Raw genomic sequence first — 24,213 nt, forward strand, 5'->3', positions numbered from 1 at the left:
CTGGAGGTGGAGGGTGGTCTTCAGTAAGCTTATTAGTGTGTGAAAGTTCTTTTATTGCTTTTATTATGTTTTCTCTGGAATGCTTTCACTTTAAGTGCTTGCTTAAAAGCTCTGTCTGGTAACTCATAATTGCAGACAATTATGTTGTTCATAGCCTTAGAAGAGGAAGGCTAAGTGCAGACACTGGCCTGTTTAGGCAAACTGGCTTGTTGGGGATATCACAGAGTAGCAAGGAACTGTGCAGACAGGAAAAACCTCAGTCAGGAGGGGGAGAGATGTGGTTCTTCACTCAAGATAGGTGATGGATGAGGAGCTGGGAGGATATATTGGGAGCCCTTGGTGCACCACAAGGGGGAAATACAGCTGCAGTTGCCCTGAATTGTGACATATCTCAGCCTGCTAGTATTTACCCCGCTTATATTTTGTGTGGGCCTCACAGAAGTACTCTCAGAGGACTAGGTGAGGTACATAGCTATAGTCTCCTGCCAAAAAGAGATTTTAATTTTTTCCCTGAGAGGCAGATTAATTAGAACCTAATTATCATATTAGTGAACATCTTATTAGAGCGTAATTATCATATTAGCTGCTAACATATTAGGTTTTAGATTCAATGCAAGAAAATCACTTTAATTAATGATGAGCCTGAACCAAAACTCTGGGTCTGATCAATCCCGAATTCTGGGGGTGCTCAGCTCTCAACATGCCCCATTAGCCTTCGATGCAGGTGAGAAGAAAAATGGAAATGTCAAGGGTACAGTTTGCATATCCAATTCAGATCCTGACAAGAAAATCATTCAGCAGGGAAAATGCTGCAAATAAGAACAAAAGTGTAAAACCTTAGGGTCATGACTCTTAAATATTTTACACTTTCCAACTTTCCCCTGCTTAAGTACAACACTTTCCCCCTTTAAATACTATTTCTATATTCTGTGAATTGAACCCAATTGGTTTTGTCACCGAAAAAGCAAAACACCATGTCTGATATTCTGCTATAACTAAAACAGCCCCTCATGTGCCTTGTTAAATACTGTTGCTTATTTACATTAATGTAAATTCCCACTAGACTCTATTTACAACATGAATATTCCAATGCATTTCCAGTTCAGATTCAGAACCACTCACTTTTTTACACACATTAATGAAATGTTATGAATGTTAATGTTAGAGTAATAATTGTATAGCTCTAAAATAGAAAATATTCAAAAGATATTCTGTTTGAAGTGTTGTTGTAGCCCAGGACATTAGCAAGCCAAGCTGGGTAAGGTGATATCTTTTATTGGACCAACTTCTGTTGGTGAAAGAGACAAGCTTTCAAGCTAGACAGCACTCTTCTGTTGTTTAGTCCTTTGATATTTAGAGAAAATATCTAGCAACAGCTTCCAAAAAAGCCTTTGAATTGTATAATTATCTTCCTTATTATTTATGGTGTTTAGTAAAGTACATTTCATGCATTTCTTCAGAGAAACATGTCTTCTTTTAAATTTCTTGGGCTTACATGTCATGTTTGCATATGTCACACTCAGCTGCATAAGTCACATTATATTACATTTCGTAATGTAACCTGCTGTGTTAGTGGTGCAACTTAAGTAATGGGTGAGTGCAAGAAATCTGAATAGATGTCTTTTTCAATCTTCTTTTAATTATAAATCTGCTCACTTTGGTAACAGCAGCTGCTGCTAACATTTCTGCTGGTGAAATAGAAGAAAATTCTCTCTTTTGTGTGAATTCTTTTTTATCCAGAGTAATAACAAGCTTTTCCCCACACTCATATATCTTTACTCACCAGTGCCAGAGAATAACTAGTGGTATTTAATAATTCTGTACACTTTCTGTGGGTTTCTTGGGATATAAACTGCGTATACATTATATATGTATCATATATAATGCATCTCTTTTGTGTTCATGAGACGGACCATAATGACAGCCCTGACACTGAAGTTATCTAACCCAAACAACTGGTACAGTGTGGTCCATGATAGTGCAAGTCTTTCCTGTATTGTCTGACTGATATTCCTCACTCTCTACCTAGATGACCAATTTAACCTTAGACTCCTTTGCTGTGCATGCCAAGTGGTTTTTTATGGCATAAGCCAAATATAGGCCACTGATCAGCAATTATATGATCCCTCTTGCTCATTACTGATCTGGATGGGTTTGAAATTGAAAAAAATGACGTAGGAGAGAGAGGTGCTATATGCCATTTCTAACCTGCTGCACAATTTAGGCCTCCTTGGGCACTGACATTGGATTATGGCAAGTGAAAATTTATGGTATGGACATTCCCCAAGCATGTGCAGTGTCATCAGTAGCAAAGAGATTAAAAGCTTTTGGGCTTAAACTGAATAAATTGTGGAGGCTGTTTCCTTTGCCTTTAACTTTATAAAGCTAATGTTCAGAGGCAGTGTCATCCAATTTGTAGGGAACTGGACTGGGAATCAGGTGTCCTGGGTTCTCATCTAGGCTTTTCTGCTAAGTCACTTCACCTCTGTGTGCCTCTGTTTCACATCCCCAACCGTTGTGTGTTCAGATAGTAAGCTCTTCAGGCCAGGAGCTGTCTCTTATATGTGTTAATACAGTGTCTTGCACAACAAGGATCTGGCCTCATTTGGGGCCTTTAAGTGCTACTGTGATATAAATAATTAAGAATATCCTATTTTATGCCATATTCACCAAGGGAAACCACTCCTTAAAGATATGCACATTGTTAAATATCAGACAATTTCTTTATATAGTGTTAGCAAATGAGGAGTGCTCAGCTCAGCTGTAAAATCTGTGGTGAAATACAAAGCATCCAAACACTAGCGTGCAGACACATTTTATATATTCAGCTGGTTAACTCCATTATACCATTTGGTACGCAAGACTACTTTCTGACCTTACAGAGAAATGCTGTAGTTTAGAAATTAAGCTAAATCAAAGAGTTGTTCTTAATGGCCCATAGAGTTTAAATGTTACACAATCAAAATATTTCTTTAATATATATGGTTTTACCAAGTGCAATTTCTGTAATTTACATTTGTTAAATTTTCAGATGTGCATTAAATACATTATTTTGCTTGGACCTTTAGTATAATAGGAGTGGAGGAAACTGAATGGCACTCTACTTGGGAATGCTAGTAGGAAATGCCCTTTAATGACTATTGCTCAAAGTAAACTGGACAGAAAAACATCTTTAGACAAGAAACGTGGATAAAGGTCATCAACCTCTTTATGCAATTGCCAATTTTAAGTGACTGTCAAAATGTGTACCCAAATATCTTTTGCTATTCAACCTTCCTTTGGAATACCATCTTTGTTTAAAAAAAAACAAAACCTATTTTTTGTTCTTCCCTTGAGCTGTCACTTTTTTGCTGTGTACAAACAATGTTCCATTCTCCATCTGGTCTGACTATGGAAAGAAACAAATCACTGCCAGACATCAGAGGGATGAATCCTCGAAATAAAGAAACAATTATAGCAACTTCCTGCACACCAGGGTTGTAAAAAACTATTTTATTAATCCAAAGAATTATGGCTCATGGTAATATAATTTTAAATTGTTCTTTTAATTTAGAAGGGTTATTTTAATAAAAGAAAAAAAGATATTTTAAGCAGAAATATAGTTGCTTTTCTCCCAACCACAGAACAACACTCCTAGCCCTGTGGATCTTTTTCATTTGGCACTTCTTTTGAGATGTAAACAATACTCTGGTATTCTTATTTTCTTTTGTTTTCTTTAAAATATAAACTCTTGAGAAAACACAATTGTTTCAGGATACTTCAGTGTTTAGTTACCAGGAAGCTTGTGAAAAGCACAGTTGTTACCCTGTGAAAGTGTTGCTGTCACTTAAACTGTGATTCTCATCATAGAGGCATTTGCATACTGCATGAGTAAGAACCTGTGATATTTCGTTGGTGCAGTAGCTTGCAGTATATCTTCAAAGTAATCCCAGGAAGGGCCTTCCTTGGAATGCAAGGATGCAGCAGGCAAGCTTAAAGTAGCTTTTAACAACTTGTGCAAATTAGATAGTTAGAGAGATGTCATTGGAGGTATAAGAACTGCTTTTTAGAAGTTGGTGGTAGTTGCTTAACCATGCTATTATTGGGTGAGATCTTGCAACTAGATCCATAGGGACAGACTCCCGCACAGTAATGGAGGCCAATGTCTTCAGCAGGGCATGGTGCAGATACAGAGGACCAACATACATATTGAGTTACGGGATATGGATAGTTACAGGATAATGGATTTCCTGTGTGTGGAAATGGGTGCAGATGGACTACCACTGATTCTCTGCACTGAAGTGAATTTCACTCCCAAAGCTGAGCCATAGTGTTACTGAAGGTGCTTACCATAGTAAGAAGTTCATCTTAAGAATGGAATAAACTTTCCATGGTATGCATTATAGTAAATTGAGGTTATTTTTTTATAGATTATTGTTTCTGGATGGATTTTTTTATTGCTACAAATTATTCACTTACAAAATAATTTTCATTACATCTCTGTAGTATAGCATAAAAAGTTACATGTAATAATTTATTGACTTTCCATTGACTTACGTCGGAGCAGGAGTAGGCTCTATCAGGTCATCTAATTTAAAGGTGGGGTTACTTTAAATCAAGCCATCTGCTATATAGATTTACCAAGTTTCTTAGCTACAGATTGATTTCTATTTTAATGGCCTGATTCTCATTTCCACTAAGTCATCTATACCTTGTCAAAGCAATGAAAAAGGACCTTCATGTAAATGAGAATCTGGCCCCATTTCTTCAGCTTTCCTCTCTGATTCCTTTAGCACATGACTTTACAATTATGAAATTATATTGTAAAGGCTAATTCAAGCTAACTATAACTATTATTACTTTGTGAGCTAATCATTAATAATATTTCTGAATTCCATTTATTTCTAAAACAAATTATTAGCAGAGGGTATTCCACTTCAGCTCCTCTTTCTTCATTGTCTATGTACACAGCTTCTTCATTTTCTGTGATCTTGAATCCTGGACCTGAGCTCAAACTAGCCTTTCAAAATTATATTCACCCATTTTCCTGAAAGAACAATTATTTTTGCTAAGCTAATAAAATATAATTTAGTTTTTAATAGTAATCATGATGGGAAAACTGGGGAAGTAGATTTTTGTTCATGTTTTTAGTACATTCTCATGATGATCTTGCTAAGCTGAATAAAACCATCCAGAACTTATTAATTTTAAGGCATATTAGCAGGAAAGAATATGGGAAACTTGTGCACTGTATCGGTTTTATATTGGATATTGCCTTAGTCTCTAGGGCTTTGTCTCGTACCTTCACACTAATTAAATTTACTTAAAATATTCCTCAAATAGTAATAGTGTTGTTTTTTTCCAGAGGTTGAGATTATTTTCCTCTCAGAGTTTCACTGTTCATTCAGCTGCATGTTTTCCAGGTGGAACCAGAGGTGCCATGGAATATGCTTTGTTGTAACATTTTAACTGCTAAGAAGAAGAAAAGCAAATTTAGCTAAATCTTGTGGAACTGGGCTTTTAAGAATCTTCATTTAGTGCTTTTGTTTGCCTTTGTATACAATGGTCATGAAGAATGCTGGCATTCAGGAAAGATGGCAATTTAATTACTATAATCAAACATGCCGCTTAATAAATTGCTTAGTGTGGCAGAGATAATTATAAGTATATTTAATGTGGGAAGGAAGCTTGTGAATAACGTATTTTACACAGTATAGATGCATATGTTTAGATGTTCTTATTCCATAAGCCATCTGTGGTCATGTACCATTGGCATCTTGACTGTAATAAACAATATACACAAGTAAAGTTAAAATCAGCATGGTATTTTGCATATATGGTATTTTTCAAACTAGTGTTGTTACAAGTTCACATTCTTTTCTTCATGGCCTTCAAACCATAGCTAGGATCCCTTTAGGTCATAAAATAGGTCATAAGTTTTTAACAGTGAAAGTAATTAACCACTGGAACAATTTACCAAGAATCAAGGTGTATTCGTCATCACTGACAATTTTAAAATCAAAATTGGATGTTTTTCTAAAAGATACGCTCTAAGAATTGTTTTGGTTCTGTGGCCTGTGTTATACAAGTAGTCAGGCTAGAATGGGGTTTTCAAACTGGGGGTCGGGATCCCTCAGGGGGGTGTGAGGTTAATACATCGGGGGTCATGAGCTTTCAGCCTCCACCCCTGGCCCCGCTTTGCCTCCAGCATTTATAATGTTGTTAAATATATAAAAAAGAGTTTTTAATTTATTGGGGGGGCCCACACTCAGAGGCTTGCTATGTGAAAGGGGTCACCAGTAGAAAAGTTTGAGAACCACTGGGCTAGACTATCACAATGCGTCCTGCTGGCCATGGAATCTAGGAATCTATAAAATTACAGCCTTAATTAGATTAGATTCTGTTGTGCCTTGTGACACATGAGACAACCCATTGTTTCTGTCTCCATGTGTCTAGTGCCATGGTTCTTGCTCCATTGTAGTCTGTTTCCATGACAGTGATGTCTTTCTCAATGTTTTTCTTATGTTATTTGTTGTCCTCCTCTTTTCTGTCTTCCACCAAGTGGTATCCAGTGAAGTGCTTGTCTACGAATATGTTTTTTGACATCTGTTCAACATGCCCAAACCACTTCAACCTTCTTTCTTGAATAATTATCTCCACTGTCTTTTTTTTTTTTAACTCAATGATCCCAAAAGCGATCTCCTTCAAGATGGCGAACTGAGAGACATTTTTTTATCTGGGTTGCTTCCATAACTGTATTTTTTTATTATTATTATTTACATGGACAGGTTGTCAACCTGAGTCTCAAGCATGGGTCCATGGCTCCTTATTCAACATATTCAGAGCAGCTCATACCATGTATGGGCTTTCCCCATCTGCCACCTGAGGTAGCTTAGGATGTATTACAGAATATTCAGTCTGTTCAGTGCTGTGAGAAGTTTTCCATATCTGTTAAACAGACATCCTTGTGATACAGATAAGTTGTGACTTGCCCTAGACTTGCCCTTGTCTGTGGTAGCACTGGGTCTAGAACCCAGGGATCCTGACTCCCCACCAACTTCTCCAATGATGAGATACTGGCTATTACATTCTGAAGTAAATTATATCATATTCTGTTGCATGACTTATGCTAAACTAAGTCACCCACATGCTGTGCAAAGATTTTACTTATTTCTCCACTCAATTTTTGGATGGTTTATATGAAGAACTTACTTTTGCATTCATAAGGGTTATCATTATAATTCTCTTACACATTGATTTAGAGATGACCGGGAATTTTCCAACAGATCCTTTTTTTGTCAGAAAATGCTGATTCATCAAAACTGAGACTGGATGAGAAAGGGTTGGTTTTGAAAAAAAATTCAACTCAAAACCTTTTTCACAGAAAAGTTTCAAAAATTGTCAAAATGTTTCATTTTGACATTTTCAAAACAAATAATTCTAATAGTCAAGTTTGAAATAACTTTTATTTCTAAATTTAAGCTAATTATTGTAATAAAAGTCAGTAAAATAATATTTCAAAATAAGTGAAACAAAATATTTCAACTGATGCGGCACAATTTCCCCCTAGATTTTCAGTTTGTGAATATTTTCAATTTTTGTCCAAATTTGGGATGTGAACAGTGTTTGGCATATCAGAAATTTCTATGGGATGGTAAAACCATTTCCTGCCCAGCTCAACATTGATTGTCCAGTTTTCAAAATAATGCAAAATTTAAAAATAAATAATAATAGAGTCATAGTCATAGAGTTGAAGCCCAGAAGGGACACATAGATCATCTGGTCTGATCTTCCGTCTGTTGCAGGCAAGCAGCATCCTGCAGCACCTCCACACTAACCACAAAAAAAATAAAATTAGGCCAAAATATTACAGCCCACTATTATGTGACTATTATGTGCCTCAGGCAGAGAATAGGAGGGACTCAAGTGCACCTACAGTGGCATGGAAATGATTAAGTGAAATATACCCAGTTAATCCTGGCAACTGAACACTGCAGAGGAAGGCAAAATCCCTCCCCACACAATCTGACATGGGGGGAAAATCCCTTCCTGATCCCACATATGGTGATCAGTTAGGCTCTGATCATGTGAGCAAGAACCAGCTGGCCACGCACCAGAGAATGCTCAGTGTCACCTCAGAGGACTGGCCCACTCTCTTCACTGACCCATCTCCAGCCATGAACATCTCTGATGCTTCAGAGGAAGGAGGCCAAAAAAACCCACCCCCACCCAATATCCAAAAAAACAGACTACATTGGGGGGATTCCCTTCCTACCGCCTGCAGGTGGCTAGATGAAGCCCTGAAGCATGAGCTTTCAGGAACATAAGCCAGAGCTTCCTGAGCTTTGCTTCCTACCATCAGAAGGAACACTGTCCAGAACTGCACTCATAAATTTGTCCAGCTCTCTCTTAAAACCAACTGGGAGGTTGTTCCAGAGAATCATCTGTCTGATGTTAGAAACCTTCTAATTTCCAGTCTGTATTGTTCATAGCACAACATTGCCATTTAGCATAAATAGCTCTTCCCCCTCCCAGGGGGTTTACCTCCGTATGTATTTATAGAAAGCAACCATATCCACTCTTAGCCTTCTTTTTGCTAGATTAAACAAACCAGGCTCTTCCAGGCTCCTTTCAAAGGATAGGTCCTCCATTTCCCTGCTTATCCTAGTAGCTCCTCTCTGTTCTTGTTCCAGTTTGAATTCATTTTTCTTGAACATGGGTGACCAGAACTGTACATAGTATTCCAGATGAGGTGTTGCTTTGTACAATGCTATTAACGCTGATCTACCTCTGTTCCTTGAAATACCTCGCCTGATGCATTTTAGGATTACATTTGCATCACATTCGTGGCTCATAGTCTTCCTGTGATCGACCCACATACCAACTTTCTCTCTCTTTTGTCACTTCCAAATGAACCCCCAGCTTGTAGCAGTAACTCTTATGATTAGATTCAAATACATGACCTTGCAGTTTGTACTATTGAATTTCATCCAATTTCTTTCACTCCAGTCTTCAAGATCATCCAGATCAACAGTAAGGTTGGAACATTTTTCTTTAATGCAATACCTTCTGTGGTTTACCTGAGAAGTGATTTATTTCATACAGTTAAACAGGGAGATGGATATTAAGAGAGTGATTTTGTGCACAGCTTTAATCCATCTTTGCAGCCTCCCAGTTCTGGACTTGTGTTGGGGCTGAAATGGAATGAGTCTGGTCTGCCTTAGGGTTATGATAGCCCACATTAAGGCATTCTAAGCCAAACTGCATATGGGCAGCTGCACCATGCAGCATCACTGTAGCATAAGGGCATCTGCTGTGGTCCTGCCACCTCCAGCTCCCACACAGTAGCTTGCAAAAGAGGCCTTGGCAGCTGTCTGTGTCTCTTCCTGCAGTGGGGGAATTATGGTCCCTTTAAGCTGCAGGAATGTAAAGAAGTTGTAGCAGAAAGAAAACGCTCTCCTTGGGAATATTAATAATGCACTGTTGTCCACTGCACGGTCTGTTAATCAATAATTCACTGTTGAACCTTTATCCCATTGATCTGGGAATCACCTGGATGATCTTGTGCTGTGATTTTAAATAGTGAGTTATTAAAATCAGGAGAGCAACAGTATTTATTGGGCTTGCTTCATGGCAGTAAAGTGGTTGAAGACCCCCTGGTGTCTCTTGCAAAACTTAGAAAATAAGAAAATAAGCTGTGCTGAGTGGAATGTATATTCCTGTTTTTGTGTCTTTTTGTAAGGTTTTGCCGAGAGGGATTCTCTGGGTTTTGAATCTGATTACCCTGTAAGGTATTTACCATCCTGATTTTACAGGGGTGATTCTTTTACTTTTTCTTCTATTAAAATTCTTCTTTTAAGAGCCTGATTGCCTTTTCGTTGTTCTTAAGATCCAAGGGTTTGGTCTGTGTTCACGTATGGAAATTGGTGAGGATTTTTATCAAGCCTTCCCCAGGAAAGGGGGTGTAGGGCTTGGGGAGGATTTTTGGGGGGAAAGATGTTTCCAAGCGGGCTCTTTCCCGGTTATATATCTGTTAGAAGCTTGGTGGTGGCAGCAATAAAGTCCAAGGGAAAAAGGAAAATAGTTTGTACCTTGGGGAAGTTTTAACGTAAGCTGGTAAAAATAAGCTTAGGGGGTTTTCATGCAGGTTCCCACATCTGTACCCCAGAGTTCAGAGTGGGGAAGGAACCTTGACAGTAGCTTCACAATTAAATGTTGAGATGATTATGGTAACCCAGACACAGGATACTGAGTGGGAAAAATGAGAAACAGAAGTAGATTAATTCTTGTACAGCAAAGATTCCATTTTTCTATTAGAATAATTAACACATTCAATCTTTGTATTGGAATAATTAACACATTTTTTGTTCTGAATTGACACTTTAAATGTGAAATTTATTTCATTTTGGAACATTTCATTTTGATAGAAAGTGGCAACATTTTTAGTTTTGACATTTCAAAACCAAAATTATACGGAACATTTCATTCTGTGAATTTTTTTGATATTTTGACTTTCCAATTCAGAAAGATTTGGAAATAAAGTGAGTATATACTATAGTATTGTAGTTTGGCTGCTTGTCCACATAGCAATGGCAAGATTTATGCCTTTTCCCTCTGCTTATCTAAGAGCACGTGCATGCTCTCACTTTGATTATTAGTAAAGCTATCCTGAATACAAGGCACAACAGTAGTAGAGAAGAAATGTCTGCTTGGGAGGGAATAACATAGCTCAATGTGCTGTAATAGCCCTTGGAAGCCAATATCCTTTATAATAATCGAGAGCACCTGAAAACTGGGGTCAAATCTTATTTTGTTTTTTGTTTTCTATTTTACAGGTAATGTAGTATGATTGGTGTTATATCTCTCAGGATTCAGTCAGTAGAGCCACTCTTTTCAAAATTAACTTTAATAAGTTTGTTATTTTGTATTTATTCATTGGATCAGAATAACAACAAGAACAACAACAACTAAAGCCCAGATCCACAAAGATAGTTTGGTACCTAAACCCCAGACATATGTGCCTATGTCCTAGACTTAGGCACCACTATGATCTATGAAACTCCCCTTGGCTTCTGCCTAACCCTGTAAGTGCCTAAACTCACTTAGCACCTACATTGTTGCAGTAAAAGTCCCCTCAGCACCTACGTTTCTGGCTCTGGGCATGCACACTGCTGCCTCAAACACCTAGCACCCATCTAAGCCCCAGTGTGATGCATGAACAGGGAAATATAGTCACGCTCTCCATCTATTTTGCATGTGGGGCCCCAGTGTGGTAGGCATTCTCATAGGGTTGCCAGGCATCTGGTTTGCAACTGGAATGCCTGGTCGAAAAGGGATCCTGTTGACTCTGGTCAGCACTGCTGATTGGGCCACTAACAGTCCAGTCAGAGGCGCAGCGGGGCTAAGGCAGGTTCCCTGCTTGCCCTGCCTCCATGTGGCTCCTGGAGGTGGCAACATGTCTCTGTGGCCCATAGGCGCAGGGGCAGCCAGGGAAGCTCCACATTCTGCCCCCGCCCCATGTGTCGGTTTTGCAGGTCTGAGTGGTCGGAAACTGTGGCCAATGGGAGCTGTGGGGGTGGGCACCTGCAGGAGCAGGCAGAACACAGAGCTCCCCTGACTCCTCCGCCTAGGAGCCGGACATGTCGCTGCTTCTGGGAGCCATGTGGAGGGAGGGCAGGCAGGGAGCCAGCCTTAGCCCCACTGAACCATTGACCGGGAGCTGCCTGAGGAAAGCACAGCCTGGCTGGAGCCTGCACCCTGATCCCCCTCCCAGACCCCAACCCCCTGTCCCAGGTTGGAACCCTCTCCTGCACCCTAACTCCCTCCCAGGGCCTGCACCACCCCTCATCCCCTCTCTCACTCCAATCCCCTGCCCCAAACCTGGGCCCCCTCTTGGAGTCTGCACCCCACACCTCCTCCCAAACCCCTCATCCCAGCTCCACCCCGGAGCCCACACCCTCTCCTGCACCCCAAACCTCTGTCCCAGCCTGGTGAAAGTGAGTGAGGGTGGGGGAGAGCAAGCAATGGAGGGAGGGAGGATGGAGTGAGGGGGAGTGTGACATTGGAGAAGGGGCGGGGTCGGGAGGGGTAGGGAAACGGTGTTTGGTTTTGTGCAATTAGAAAGTTGGCAACCATCCATACCCAGAGAGCACCTAGCTGACTGGATCCCCTTCAAAATCTAGCAGGTGGTGGTGGTGTCCGCTTTAAGGTTGCTGTGCCTAAGTCCCTTTGTGGATCTGACCCCACGTGTCTAAAACATGCCTCAAGCACTTATTTACAAATGAGGACCCCAGTGCTGCAATGAGCTGTGCATGGGCAGACCACAGTGTTCACATGGAGCTCTTTTAAGGATTGGAACTTTAATCTAGCACTATTTCATTCCTGAGTTCAATTTCCAGCTCAGCTCCAGCTCCAGCTGCAGCTAACTTCCTGATAACAAGTTGTTGTTTAAAAATACAAACAAACAAACAAACAAAACCTGTTACGCAAAATCTTCTAGATCTCAAAGGTACAACAATTGTACAGTCAACCTTATCCTAAACACTCTGTATTGTTTTCCCACAGTTGGAAGTTTATCAGAAACAGTTCCTTGATTTCTGCGCCCCTGGTGGAAGGTGTATTGCATTTTCATAAGCTCTGTAAAACCATTCAGCAACAGGTTGGGTTGAACACGTGTCGTCTGAAAAAGCATGGACTGATATTTTATTCGGATGTTGATATGGTTTTGCACCATATCTGTGGTGAACACATTTATTTTTCCCCTTGATTTGCAGCATTTTGCAGTGAACACTAACTACATGATCATCATAGCTTTCCTAAAAATGGCTTTAAAGATCTGATGTTGAGTGCCTCCTTTGGGAAAGTTCACTGCTGCTAAGTAATACTGTAAGGTCACAGGACATGCTTTTCTTGTTTATTAACAGAAAAAAATGGAACCATCAGTCCCAGAAAACACCAAGGGAGTCTTGTTTGACTGGGAATCAGAGCTTCTGATTTTTAAAGTCCCTTCAGTTTATGCTACTATGTATTATCTTTTGTGTTTTCACTTTTGGTTTAAGTAACATTATGTTCATAGTCAAAATTATGTTGTAGCATGAGGAGAAAAGTTAAATAAGAAAGAAACATGTTTTTGCAATAAAAAAGCTTTCCTCAGAGGTGTGTTGTGGGGCGTAATTTATCAGTGTTTAAATATGCGTTAAGATCCTCTGATGGAAGGTATTGCAGAAGTTCAAAGTGCTAGGTTTATTAACAAGCAACTTCTTCTCATGACTGTCAGGTTTAACTGTGAATACATAGCATCCTCCTGCTGCCAATGGTTCAAGGTGGGTAGAGCCCATTAAAACTGCTGTAGAGACATTGGAACCCTGGAAGTGGAGATGCCCAGGAGAGAATTTCCTCTGGTGCAGAATTTATGCAAGACGCCTTATTTTGCCCTGCAAAGCCTCCTCTACAAGCCCCTGGATAGGGGACATGTCAGGGACTGGGCAAGATAACATGTAGGGGTTGGAGGGGTAGGGCCACAAAGTGTAGTCATAACAACAATAATACTGAGCAGTTACACGGCACTGTTTCCCAGAGCAGGTAGGGGAGGAGCTGCCATAACTTTGGCAGTACTAAGTTTTGCTGTAGGGGGCACTCACCAGCATTGGCAGCAGCCCTGAATTTGGAGTGCATAGATGTTGCCAAAATCCATCTTAACTCCCCCTCTCCTGGGGTGAGTTTTATGCTGTATCGCTAAGAGATTGCATATTACGTAGACAGCAGAAGGAGAACACAGCAATAAATAAGAATGAGTGAGAAAACACGAAAACAAGCCTAAGATCAAAATAGATTTTTTAAAAAAAATCTTCCAATGTAAAAATCAGAAAAAATAAATGCCACCAGATATTATATTAGCTTTGTCTGTTGTTGATATTGAATGCACTGTCACTTTGTATACAATCTTCCATTAAATAATGCTACAGTTTACCTGCTATCTATATATTTGAGTAACAATTTTTCAGTTATCTTAACAAAGTCTATATATTCTATTTTTATCCTGATCTTATTTAAGCAACCTCCTTTCACTTTCTTGACAGTTGGTAACGATATTTAACAATTGTACTGAGTAATCTTATGCTTTCTGTTGCAAAGGTATTTTTCATAGTCTCCTGAAATCAAAATAGAATCCTCCTACACATCACAATCTGACTTTTAATGTGTAGATGCTGTAAGCCTCTAAACAGCATAAATATAGAGGGCTGTCTATCAAGCCACATTCTGCGAAATATAACTTCCTTACTCCCCACGATATTCGGTTGTCTCCAATCTTTAAGTTGTATTATTATTCAGGTGATCATTTTTCATGTTCCCTAATCATTTTGTATTACAATTACTTTTACCTCGATATTATCCAAGTTATTCCCGTTTGTAGTTACTGTAGTATTGTTTATCTCATTATTATTGTTTATTTTATGTAGTATTGTTTATCTCATATAGCTGCCTTTATTGCTGTGTCAGTTTTGATCATTTCTGTACATATCTAGCTATAATTGGAACATCTACTTCTCCCACCTATGCCTCCCTTTGAGTTTTAAATAGCTAACATTTAAGTAGCCATTTGCCATTTCTCTCCTCAATATGCAGTGCTTCTATTTTTAAGTTAATATTATTTGAGCATCTATCCCCAGGAGTCTGGTCAGGATTTTACAGGCTCACCTGCAGGAGGAAAAATTAATGCCTATTCTCCAACCTGTGGCGAGAAACAGGCTGAAAGTGGTAGGATGGTTGTAAAACTAAAAGGCTTTTAGTATTTATAATATATGATAGAGGAAAGTGGTGAGGTGCTAGCTAACTAGCCACTTTTTTCCTATAGGTCTGGCCTGTCTACTCTGCTCTTCAACAGTCTTGTTTATAAGTTTGTTGTAGTTAGCAGTGTTCCGTCTGACTCAGCCCCTCTACATCTGCGTTCTGTCAAGGGCTTCCCACTGAAAAGCAGTGAAGTGTTGAATTGGGAAATTCTTAGATAATATAGAGCCAGGTAGCAATGTCAGTTTAGAAATGAACAGGCACAAGCTATTACAAAAGGGGGAATTCAAAATGTCTGCTGCACTGAAATAAAACCTGACTTGTAGTTAATGATCCCAGGCAGAGTGGCCCTTGGCTGTCCTTAGCAGATAGCAAGTGGCTGCCCTGTAAACTTCCCCTTTTAAAAAACCTTTCAGTTATTGAGCACAAGGGATTTTTTTTCAAGGTGTTGGATTTCAGATCCTCAGAGTCATCTCATACTGGTGTGTGTATCTGGAAGTGGGAATAGACTACATCCTGTTATAAGTGTTTTGAAATTGTGCAAAGTGGATATGTAAACTCACTGGGGTGCCTTTTAGGAAGGAAGGAAGGAAGGAAGGAAAGGACAGAATGGTCCTGATTGTTGCTGGCATAGGAACAAAGGTGCATTTAAGTTGCCTTTACAGCCTCCATATTCTTGTTCTCACTAGCCCACAGCATAAATAAGAGGCAGCTTGGGGCTGCTGTAACTTACATTCTGTCTGCAGTGTCCCCTTGCAGGCTGTCATTAGATGGCGTTACCTAAACCATAGTGCTCTTTGATCATGCCTCCTCCCTCCCTTTCCTTATGCCTAAGGCCACAAGTAGAGTGGCATAGAACCATTCCAGCAGCTGCCCCTCTCCCGGGGAACCCTCTTACACTGGCAGTATTCCTAGGGTAGCTTCTGCCCCCCTCTGTGGCCCTTTATTCTATCAGAGCTGTGTAAAGGGCCTAGGGTGCAGTGGAAAATGGGCCTCCAGGAGCTTTATATTTATTTCTGTGCAGCAGCTGATTTGTGGAGGTTGCAGGAATGATAGGGAACCCCTTCAGAATTGTCACCAGTGGGAATATTCATGAATTCTTCCCCTCCATTTTATTTTGGTGTTGAGTATTATTTAGGCATTTTATAAATGATCTACCTTCCCCCGCCCCCCCGACTCATACTCACATGGTCTCAATCACATAAATACAGGGATTGCAGAAAAATTAAGAAAAGTTGACAATTTAAATTGTTGTGAATGTGATCTTTGGAGAAATATGTGATAATATTGTGCAATTAGAGTGTGCTCCAAAGCCCACTGAGGTCATAAGCAGCTTTCCTTTGGTTTCAGTGAGCTTAGGATCAGGCCCATTGGGGCAAATACCGAGAAATTTCTATTAATTCCAGTTTCTAATACTCAACTCATATCTTGAAACATTGGCTGGGTGTTGTTTTGCTGACTGGATGTTCTCTCTCTCTCTCATTACCAGGGGGTATTTTTGAATGTGTGGAATCCGGCCCAATGGGAGCAGAGGAATTGGCCTTCAGATTTGCTGTGAACACAATCAACAGAAACAGAACTCTCCTGCCAAACACCACATTAACATATGACACCCAAAAGATAAATCTCTATGACAGTTTTGAAGCATCCAAGAAAGGTGATGTTTTGCATATTTAAACTTTTATGTCAGCAGCTAAAACTCACTTGGCTCACCTACCTGAACAAATGCCTGTCAGTAAACTATTCAGAAATGATACTGTACAAGGTTAAGGCGTGCACCACTGACATCAAAGAAAAGTTTTAAAAATGGTCCTTTAAAGGTAACAGTTTGAAAAGAAATTACATGTGAGCATTGCTTCCCCATCAAAATATTATTATTTCCTTATATATTTAGAATCAATTTTGAGATGAGGGTGGTTTTAGGGTATGTCTACACTGCAATTAAAAACCCGCGGCTAGCCTGTGCAGGGCTGACTCAGGCTGTGGGGCTGTTTAATTGAAGTGTTGACTTCTGGGCTCGAACTGTAGCCTGAGTTGTCCCAACTCACGGGGTCCTGGAGCCCAGGTTCCTGCCTGAGCCCGGAAGTTTGCAGTGCAATTAAACATCCCCACAGCCTGAACCCCATGAGCCTGAGTCAGCTGGCATGAGCCAGCCATGGGTGTCTAATAGCAGTGTAGACATACCCTCAGAGACTAGCAACCTTGGAAACTGAATAGCCTTTTTGGACCCGATCCTGCAAGGGACTGAGTGCCCTCAACTCTGCCCTATCTCCCAGTAGCTGGTGCACCTATTTAGCAGAACATGATGTTTCAGACCTAAGCTTTCCCTGCGCACCTAAAGTGCGTGTTTTGTAGGTAGTGTTACAAACTGATTCAATTGACACCACAAATCAAAGTTCATTTGAGGCCGCTACAGGCCTGTCTACACTGCAACTGGAAGTGAGCCTCCCAGCCCGAGTAGACAGACTCATGCTAGAAGGCTCAACAGCAGCATGGATGTTGCAGTATTGGTGGATACTCAGACTAGCCACCTGAGCTCAGACTCACTTGGGCATTAGCTCAAGTCTCTGTTGGTGCCACAGTGTCCACACTGCTATTTTTAGCATGCTAGCATGAGCCCTGCTAACACATGTCTGTTCACCTGGGCTGCGAGGCATTTTCCCAGTTGTGGTCTATAACCTAGATGAATCACAATGCGGTAAACACATACTGCACTGAGATTCCAGCTGCTGTTTCCAGTATCTGTTAAAATTAGAGACAGGTCTGAACCAAACCCTTTGATTTAGGCTGTTCAGAATCTAAAGTTCTGAATTTTGTGACAGTATGTCATTTGTAACTGATAACTTCTTCCTGTGCACTCAGGCTCCAATTCAATTCATGCTTAAGTCTCCTTAAAGTCAATGGTTATAAGCCTGTGCTTAAGAATTTTGGCAAATAGGGATGGACTGCTGTATCAGGGCCTCCAAAATTTGCTTAAAAGTAAATGGATTATTTTTTAATTAAAACTGATTCCCATGATTGTTAATCCTGTGTAGTTTCAGACCTTGCTGCTATACTTTCTGTACCTTTTCATTGTGATCCCTCAGATATACTGTAACACTGTAGTATGGTATCATACATAGTAATGTAAAACAGAGAAGTCCTGCTGTGTTCTGAGATCTGTCTTTGTGTTCTTCTATTCCTAAAACACACAGGTGTTTGATTCAAGCTTGTGTTAGCTCACATTCTATGCAAATGCATTTTTTTCCTACATCAGAGAGGAAACTACATAGGTTTTTGATTGATTGTTATCAGCACAATCAGAATGGTAGAAAGATCACAGGCGCAGTGGTCAGCTAATCAGATTTTAACAGAGGTTTCTAGTTTAATGCAATGGGTGATGTGAGGAAATTAGGGCTGTCAAGTGATTAAAAAAATTAATCACACGATTAATCAGACTGTTAAACAATAATAGAATACCATTTAAATATTTTGGGATGTTTTCTACATTTTCTAATATATTTATTTCAATTACAACACAGAATATGAAGTGTACAGTGCTCACTTTATATTAATTTTTGATTACAAGTATTTGCACTATAAAAAGCCCAAAAGAAATTGTACTTTAAAATCACCTAATATAAGTACTACAGTGCAATCTCTTTATCATAAAAGTTGAAATTACAAATGTAGAATTATGTACAGAAAAACCTGCATTCAAAAATAAAACAATGTAAAATTTTAGAGCCTGCAAGTCCACTCAGTCCTATTTCTTGTTCAGCCAATCGCTCAGACAAGCAAGTTTGTTTACATTTACAGGAGATAATGCTGCCCACTTCTTATTTACAATGTCACCAGAAAGTGAGAACAGGCGTTCACATGGCACTGTTGTAGCTGGCGTTGCAAGATATTTACGTGCCAGATGCGCAAAACATTCATATGTCCCTTTGTACTTCAACCACCATTCCAGGGGACATGTGTCCATCCTGATGACGGGTTTTGTTTGATAACAATCCAAAGCAATGTGGATTGATGCATGTTCATTTTCATTATCTGAGTCAGATGCCACCAAATGAAGACGGATTTTCTTTTTTGGTGGTTCGGGTTCTGTAGTTTCCACATCAGAGTGTTGCTCTACAGTACTTGTATGAGGTGAATTGAATAATACTATTTCTTTTATCATTTTTAAAGTGCAAATATTTGTAATAAAATAATATACACTTTTATTTCACTTACAACACAGAATACAATCTATATGAAAATGTAGAAAAAACATCCAAAATATTTAATACATTTCAATTGGTATTCTATTAACAGTGCGATTACAATGTCTATGAATTGTGATTATATTTTTAAATCGCGATCAATTTTTTTGAGTTATTGCATGAGTTAACTGCAATTAATTGACAGCCCTAAAATAAATTGTACCAAGTGCATTTTGATACTATACACATGTACAGAGTAGGGTAGTATGCAAAATTTACATTTTACTTAACACCTCATTTAAAATATGTTATGGGCCAGAGTATGGCCCAGCCTTACATGGCTGAGCAGGGGGAGCAAGATGATCTCTGACAGAGTCTCCCTGGACTACCACTCCAGATACTAGATTAGAGCAGGATCAGGGGCATTGCTGCTCCCTCCCCACCCTCAGAAAACAGGTGGGTGGCATGGAGTGGGTGCCCATTCACCAGCCAGTCCTATTGAACTAGCAGGTGGGTTGGGGCCTGGGAAATAACTTGCTATGGGCAAGGGTCTGTAGTGAAATACTCTGCCACCTTATCCCTCACAGGAAACAAGGAGGGAACAGGAAAGAAAACGTAATTTTCTGAGTCTTAATTATTTTCCTAGAGCAGAATAGTAATTTGTGTTCCTTACGTGGACTATGCCCAAAGACACCGTCTATCCTGTTGTTCTTATGCTGCAATTCAAAGAGCCATAGAGGTATATTTATATGTCCCTTTTGTACATCAAAATGAGAGAGTACCTCTTTATTTGCAGTTAACTAGACTGTATTAAACTCTGTAAAATCTTTCAGCTCTGATAGTTCATGGCTTCATGAACCCAAAGTACTTTCACACATTTGACAACCACTTTTGTGCTGAAAGGTTTTTTAGTCAGGAATCAAAGGCTAAAGGTTAGCATAAAATGGTGTACTTAGTATGATGGCTGCAAAGCAGGTTTTTAACAACTGGGTTTATGCATTTGACTATTTACATGGTTCATGATTATGCCCATTAGTGAGCAAGCAGACATCACATCAAAAATACAGTCTGTTTACCTCTTAATCACATAGCCTCTTGGAGTCGATTGCAGATGAGAGATTAATGAGTTTTTGAAGGTACCATACAGAAGAATAACCCCAGGGAAGATCACAATATTCCCAAGATGTTTGAATAAAGAATTATGCAAATGCAATCCCAGTCTCCCTCAATACATTAGAAAAAATGGTGTGCTTCTTATAGAAAAGTGCTGTACTAAATCACGTGCAAAATGATCACACTCTCAAAATCTCAGAAGCAGAAAATAAAAAGCCCATTGAAAAGCCATCTGGTAGCTATCACTGTTGTGTTAGATCCCATCTACTTGTATTTGCATAAAGCTTGTGGACTACACTTAGGAAGGGCAATATTAGTAGAAATTGGAGTGCAATGCTGAATTATGTTTTGAAGCAAAATGTAGTCACTTAGGCCCTAGTCCTGCACTCACAGCCATGTGGGTTGGACCTGGTGCCTATATAAAAGCTCATTGAAGTCACTGGTGCTCTTCAGGGGTGTTCTTGCCCAGTTCGCAGTACACAATCAGGACCTTGGTAGACTCTCCATCATGTAAACACATGAGAATGATTAATTTTAAATTAGTGAAAAGAGTGATGATATATTTATTTCTACTGCTTGCTTTATCGGCAATCAGCAGTATTGATTTTGTAACAATATTAATCATTCACATCTCATGTAAATGCCTTCATCCTGGCAGAGATCTTTTTCTGACCGTATAACTTAACAGCCCAATACTATTTTAAAAGAACAAACCTGTTCCATTTCAGAGAGAGATGGCCAAAATGGGAATATTTCCAAATATTCTGTCAGGATGTGTGTAACAATGTACATTGATTTAATTCTTTAATGAATACCAACAATTAATCTCCTTAAAGAGAAATATTGACTCCCTGCATTCTACTAGTTAATGTATACCTCTCAAAACAATACACCCAAAAGTCCACTTCAACATAAGTCAGTATCTGCTTAATGTTACATTATCTTAATAGGTTGAAATCCACTGAGTAATTGGGTTCTCTGGGGAAGTAGTCTGGATAGGTTGGGGAGGAAATTCATTTTTAAAACTTGGGTTTAAAAATACAGCCCTCTATGGTCCTACATCTGCTGTAAGGTGCATTAACATTTGATTTCTCCCTTCCCCCTACATTTTCTAAAGGCGTGCCAGAGCTGAGCCTTGGCAACTTCCATTGACATTAGTGGGAGTTTTGACTAAATGTAGTTGTGTTGTATGCATGCTAAGTATTGTTCTTCATCAAATCACAGTGAAAAGTTAAAGATGTAGTTCAACTTGGTCATTATTTAAAGGAAAAGTCTCAGTACAAATGAAAGTGTTAAACTTGAATAGGAAGGGGAAAAATATATTTCACAAAGTGCCATTTAGTTAATGGGAATAGTACAATACTTTCTGGCACATTCTCTCCTCTCAGAATTGACAGACTTCTGTCTCCTCTTCAGCCTGTGATCAGCTGTCCCTTGGGGTGGCAGCCATCTTTGGACCTTCCCATAGCTCTTCAGCTAACGCCGTGCAATCCATCTGCAATGCCCTGGGTGTTCCACATATACAGACCCGCTGGAAACATCAAGTTTCAGACAACAAGGACTCATTCTATGTCAGCCTCTACCCAGATTTCTCTTCTCTCAGTCGTGCCATCCTTGACCTTGTGCAGTTTTTCAAGTGGAAAACCGTCACTGTTGTTTATGATGACAGCACTGGTAAGGCTAACCCATGGGACTATGTGCAGAACTATTCATGTGTGTGCTTTGCTTGCTAATTATTATATTTTTTCCTTTTAAATGTAGTTTTAAGTGAAGCACAGGTAATTCTGTCTAAAATGGTGTGTAACACGTAACAGTTTTGCATACATTTATGCTGCATGTGTATGTTTTATATGCACAACTATATTATTGCATGTGCATAGTTCATATGCACACGTATACATACACCTTTTTATTCATATATCAATCTAAAAGTAATAGGTAAATCTTATCTTGTTCAGATAAGCATCTAAAGATCTGGATATTTATCCAAACCTATCACAAACATCTTTGATTAAGAAATTGGGCTGAAAAATTCATAAAACAGACTTTCTTGCAGGGGTCAGATTGCCCGAAGGGGGCGGGTGGAAGGTGTAGAGTCAGATGCCCTATTGTATTTCTTGAGTTTGGCTGATCTTTGGGAGATCTCAGATGTCCCTCAGGGCTCTGCGTGGCATCTTGGATTGACTCCTTCTTGATTAAGGGGCTGTGAAATGAGGAAGAACTCTCCCAAGCTCAAATCCTATATTGTTCAGATAAGCATCTAAAGAACCTGGTGGTGCCAAACTGAACAAACTCATAGTAGTTTGTGTAGATCTCCTTACTATAATCCTCCCTCTCCTTTTTTATATGCTTTGAGTAGTGAAATAGTTAATCTTTTAAATGTTGACATTGTTATCATAGACCATCTGAGTTAGCCCCACTGAGATAAATAAGGCAGTTCATATCTCTTTCATAGAATCATAGAATCATAGAATATCAGGGTTGGAAGGGACCCCAGAAGGTCATCTAGTCTAACCCCCTGCTCAAAGCAGGACCAATTCCCAGTTAAATCATCCCAGCCAGGGCTTTGTCAAGCCTGACCTTAAAAACCTCTAAGGAAGGAGATTCTACCACCTCCCTAGGGAACGCATTCCAGTGTTTCACCACCCTCTTAGTGAAAAAGTTTTTCCTACTATCCAATCTAAGCCTCCCCCACTGCAACTTGTATCCATTACTCCTCGTTCTGTCATCTGCTACCATTGAGAACAGTCTAGAGCCATCCTCTTTGGAACCCCCTTTTAGGTAGTTGAAAGCAGCTATCAAATCCCCCCTCATTCTTCTCTTCTGCAGGCTAAACAATACCAGCTCCTTTAGCCTCTCCTCATAACTCATGTGTTCCAGTCCCCTAATCATTTTTGTTGCCCTTCGCTGGACTCTCTCCAATTTATCCACATCCTTCTTGAAGTGTGGGGCCCAAAACTGGACACAGTACTCCAGATGAGGCCTCACCAATGTCGAATAGAGGGGAACGATCACGTCCCTCGATCTGCTCGCTATGCCCCTACTTATACATCCCAAAATGCCATTGGCCTTCTTGGCAACAAGGGCACACTGCTGACTCATATCCAGCTTCTCGTCCACTGTCACCCCTAGGTCCTTTTCCGCAGAACTGCTGCCTAGCCATTCGGTCCCTAGTCTGTAGCTGTGCATTGGGTTCTTCCGTCCCAAGTGCAGGACCCTGCACTTATCCTTATTGAACCTCATCATATTTCTTTTGGCCCAATCCTCCAATTTGTCTAGGTCTTTCTGTATCCTATCCCTCCCCTCCAGCATATCTACCACTCCTCCCAGTTTAGTATCATCCGCAAATTTGCTGAGAGTGCAATCCACACCGTCCTCCAGATCATTTATGAAGATATTGAACAAAACTGGCCCCAGGACCGACCCTTGGGGTACTCCACTTGATACCGGCTGCCAACTAGATATGGAGCCATTGATCACTACCCATTGAGCCCGACAATCTAGCCAGCTTTCTACCCACCTTGTAGTGCATTCATACAGCCCATACTTCCTTAACTTGCTGACAAGAATACTGTGGGAGACCGTGTCAAAAGCTTTGCTAAAGTCAAGAAACAATACATCCACTGCTTTCCCTTCATCCACAGAACCAGTAATCTCATCATAAAAGGCGATTAGATTAGTCAGGCATGACCTTCCCTTGGTGAATCCAGGCTGGCTGTTCCTGATCACTTTCCTCTCATGCAAGTGCTTCAGGATTGATTCTTTGAGGACCTGCTCCATGATTTTTCCAGGGACTGAAGTGAGGCTGACTGGCCTGTAGTTCCCAGGATCCTCCTTCTTCCCTTTTTTAAAGATTGGCACTACATTAGCCTTTTTCCAGTCATCCGGGACTTCCCCGGTTCGCCACGAGTTTTCAAAGATAATGGCCAATGGCTCTGCAATCACAGCCGCCAATTCCTTCAGCACTCTCGGATGCAACTCGTCCGGCCCCATGGACTTGTGCACGTCCAGCTTTTCTAAATAGTCCCTAACCACCTCTATCTCCACAGAGGGCTGGCCATCTCTTCCCCATTTTGTGATGCCCAGCGCAGCTGTCTGGGAGCTGACCTTGTTAGTGAAAACAGAGGCAAAAAAAGCATTGAGAACATTA

General features: G+C 40.1%; 1 protein-coding gene across 6 annotated transcripts in view; it reads left to right on the forward strand.

The window, feature by feature from the left end:
• The window catches only part of GRIK2 (glutamate ionotropic receptor kainate type subunit 2), a 611,480-nt gene that overhangs the window by 175,289 nt on the left and 411,978 nt on the right, over window positions 1–24,213 (forward strand). For 5 of the 6 annotated variants that reach the window (XM_073336875.1, XM_073336874.1, XM_073336872.1 and 2 more), the window contains 2 exons: window positions 16,256–16,423; window positions 21,480–21,737. In XM_073336875.1, the coding sequence (XP_073192976.1) occupies window positions 16,256–16,423; window positions 21,480–21,737 (426 nt within the window). The remainder of the gene's footprint in view (window positions 1–16,255; window positions 16,424–21,479; window positions 21,738–24,213) is intronic. The other variant, XM_073336877.1, reaches the window with a different exon arrangement.

This window comes from Lepidochelys kempii, chromosome 3, assembly GCF_965140265.1.
Source record: "Lepidochelys kempii isolate rLepKem1 chromosome 3, rLepKem1.hap2, whole genome shotgun sequence".
NCBI lineage: Eukaryota > Metazoa > Chordata > Testudines > Cheloniidae > Lepidochelys > Lepidochelys kempii.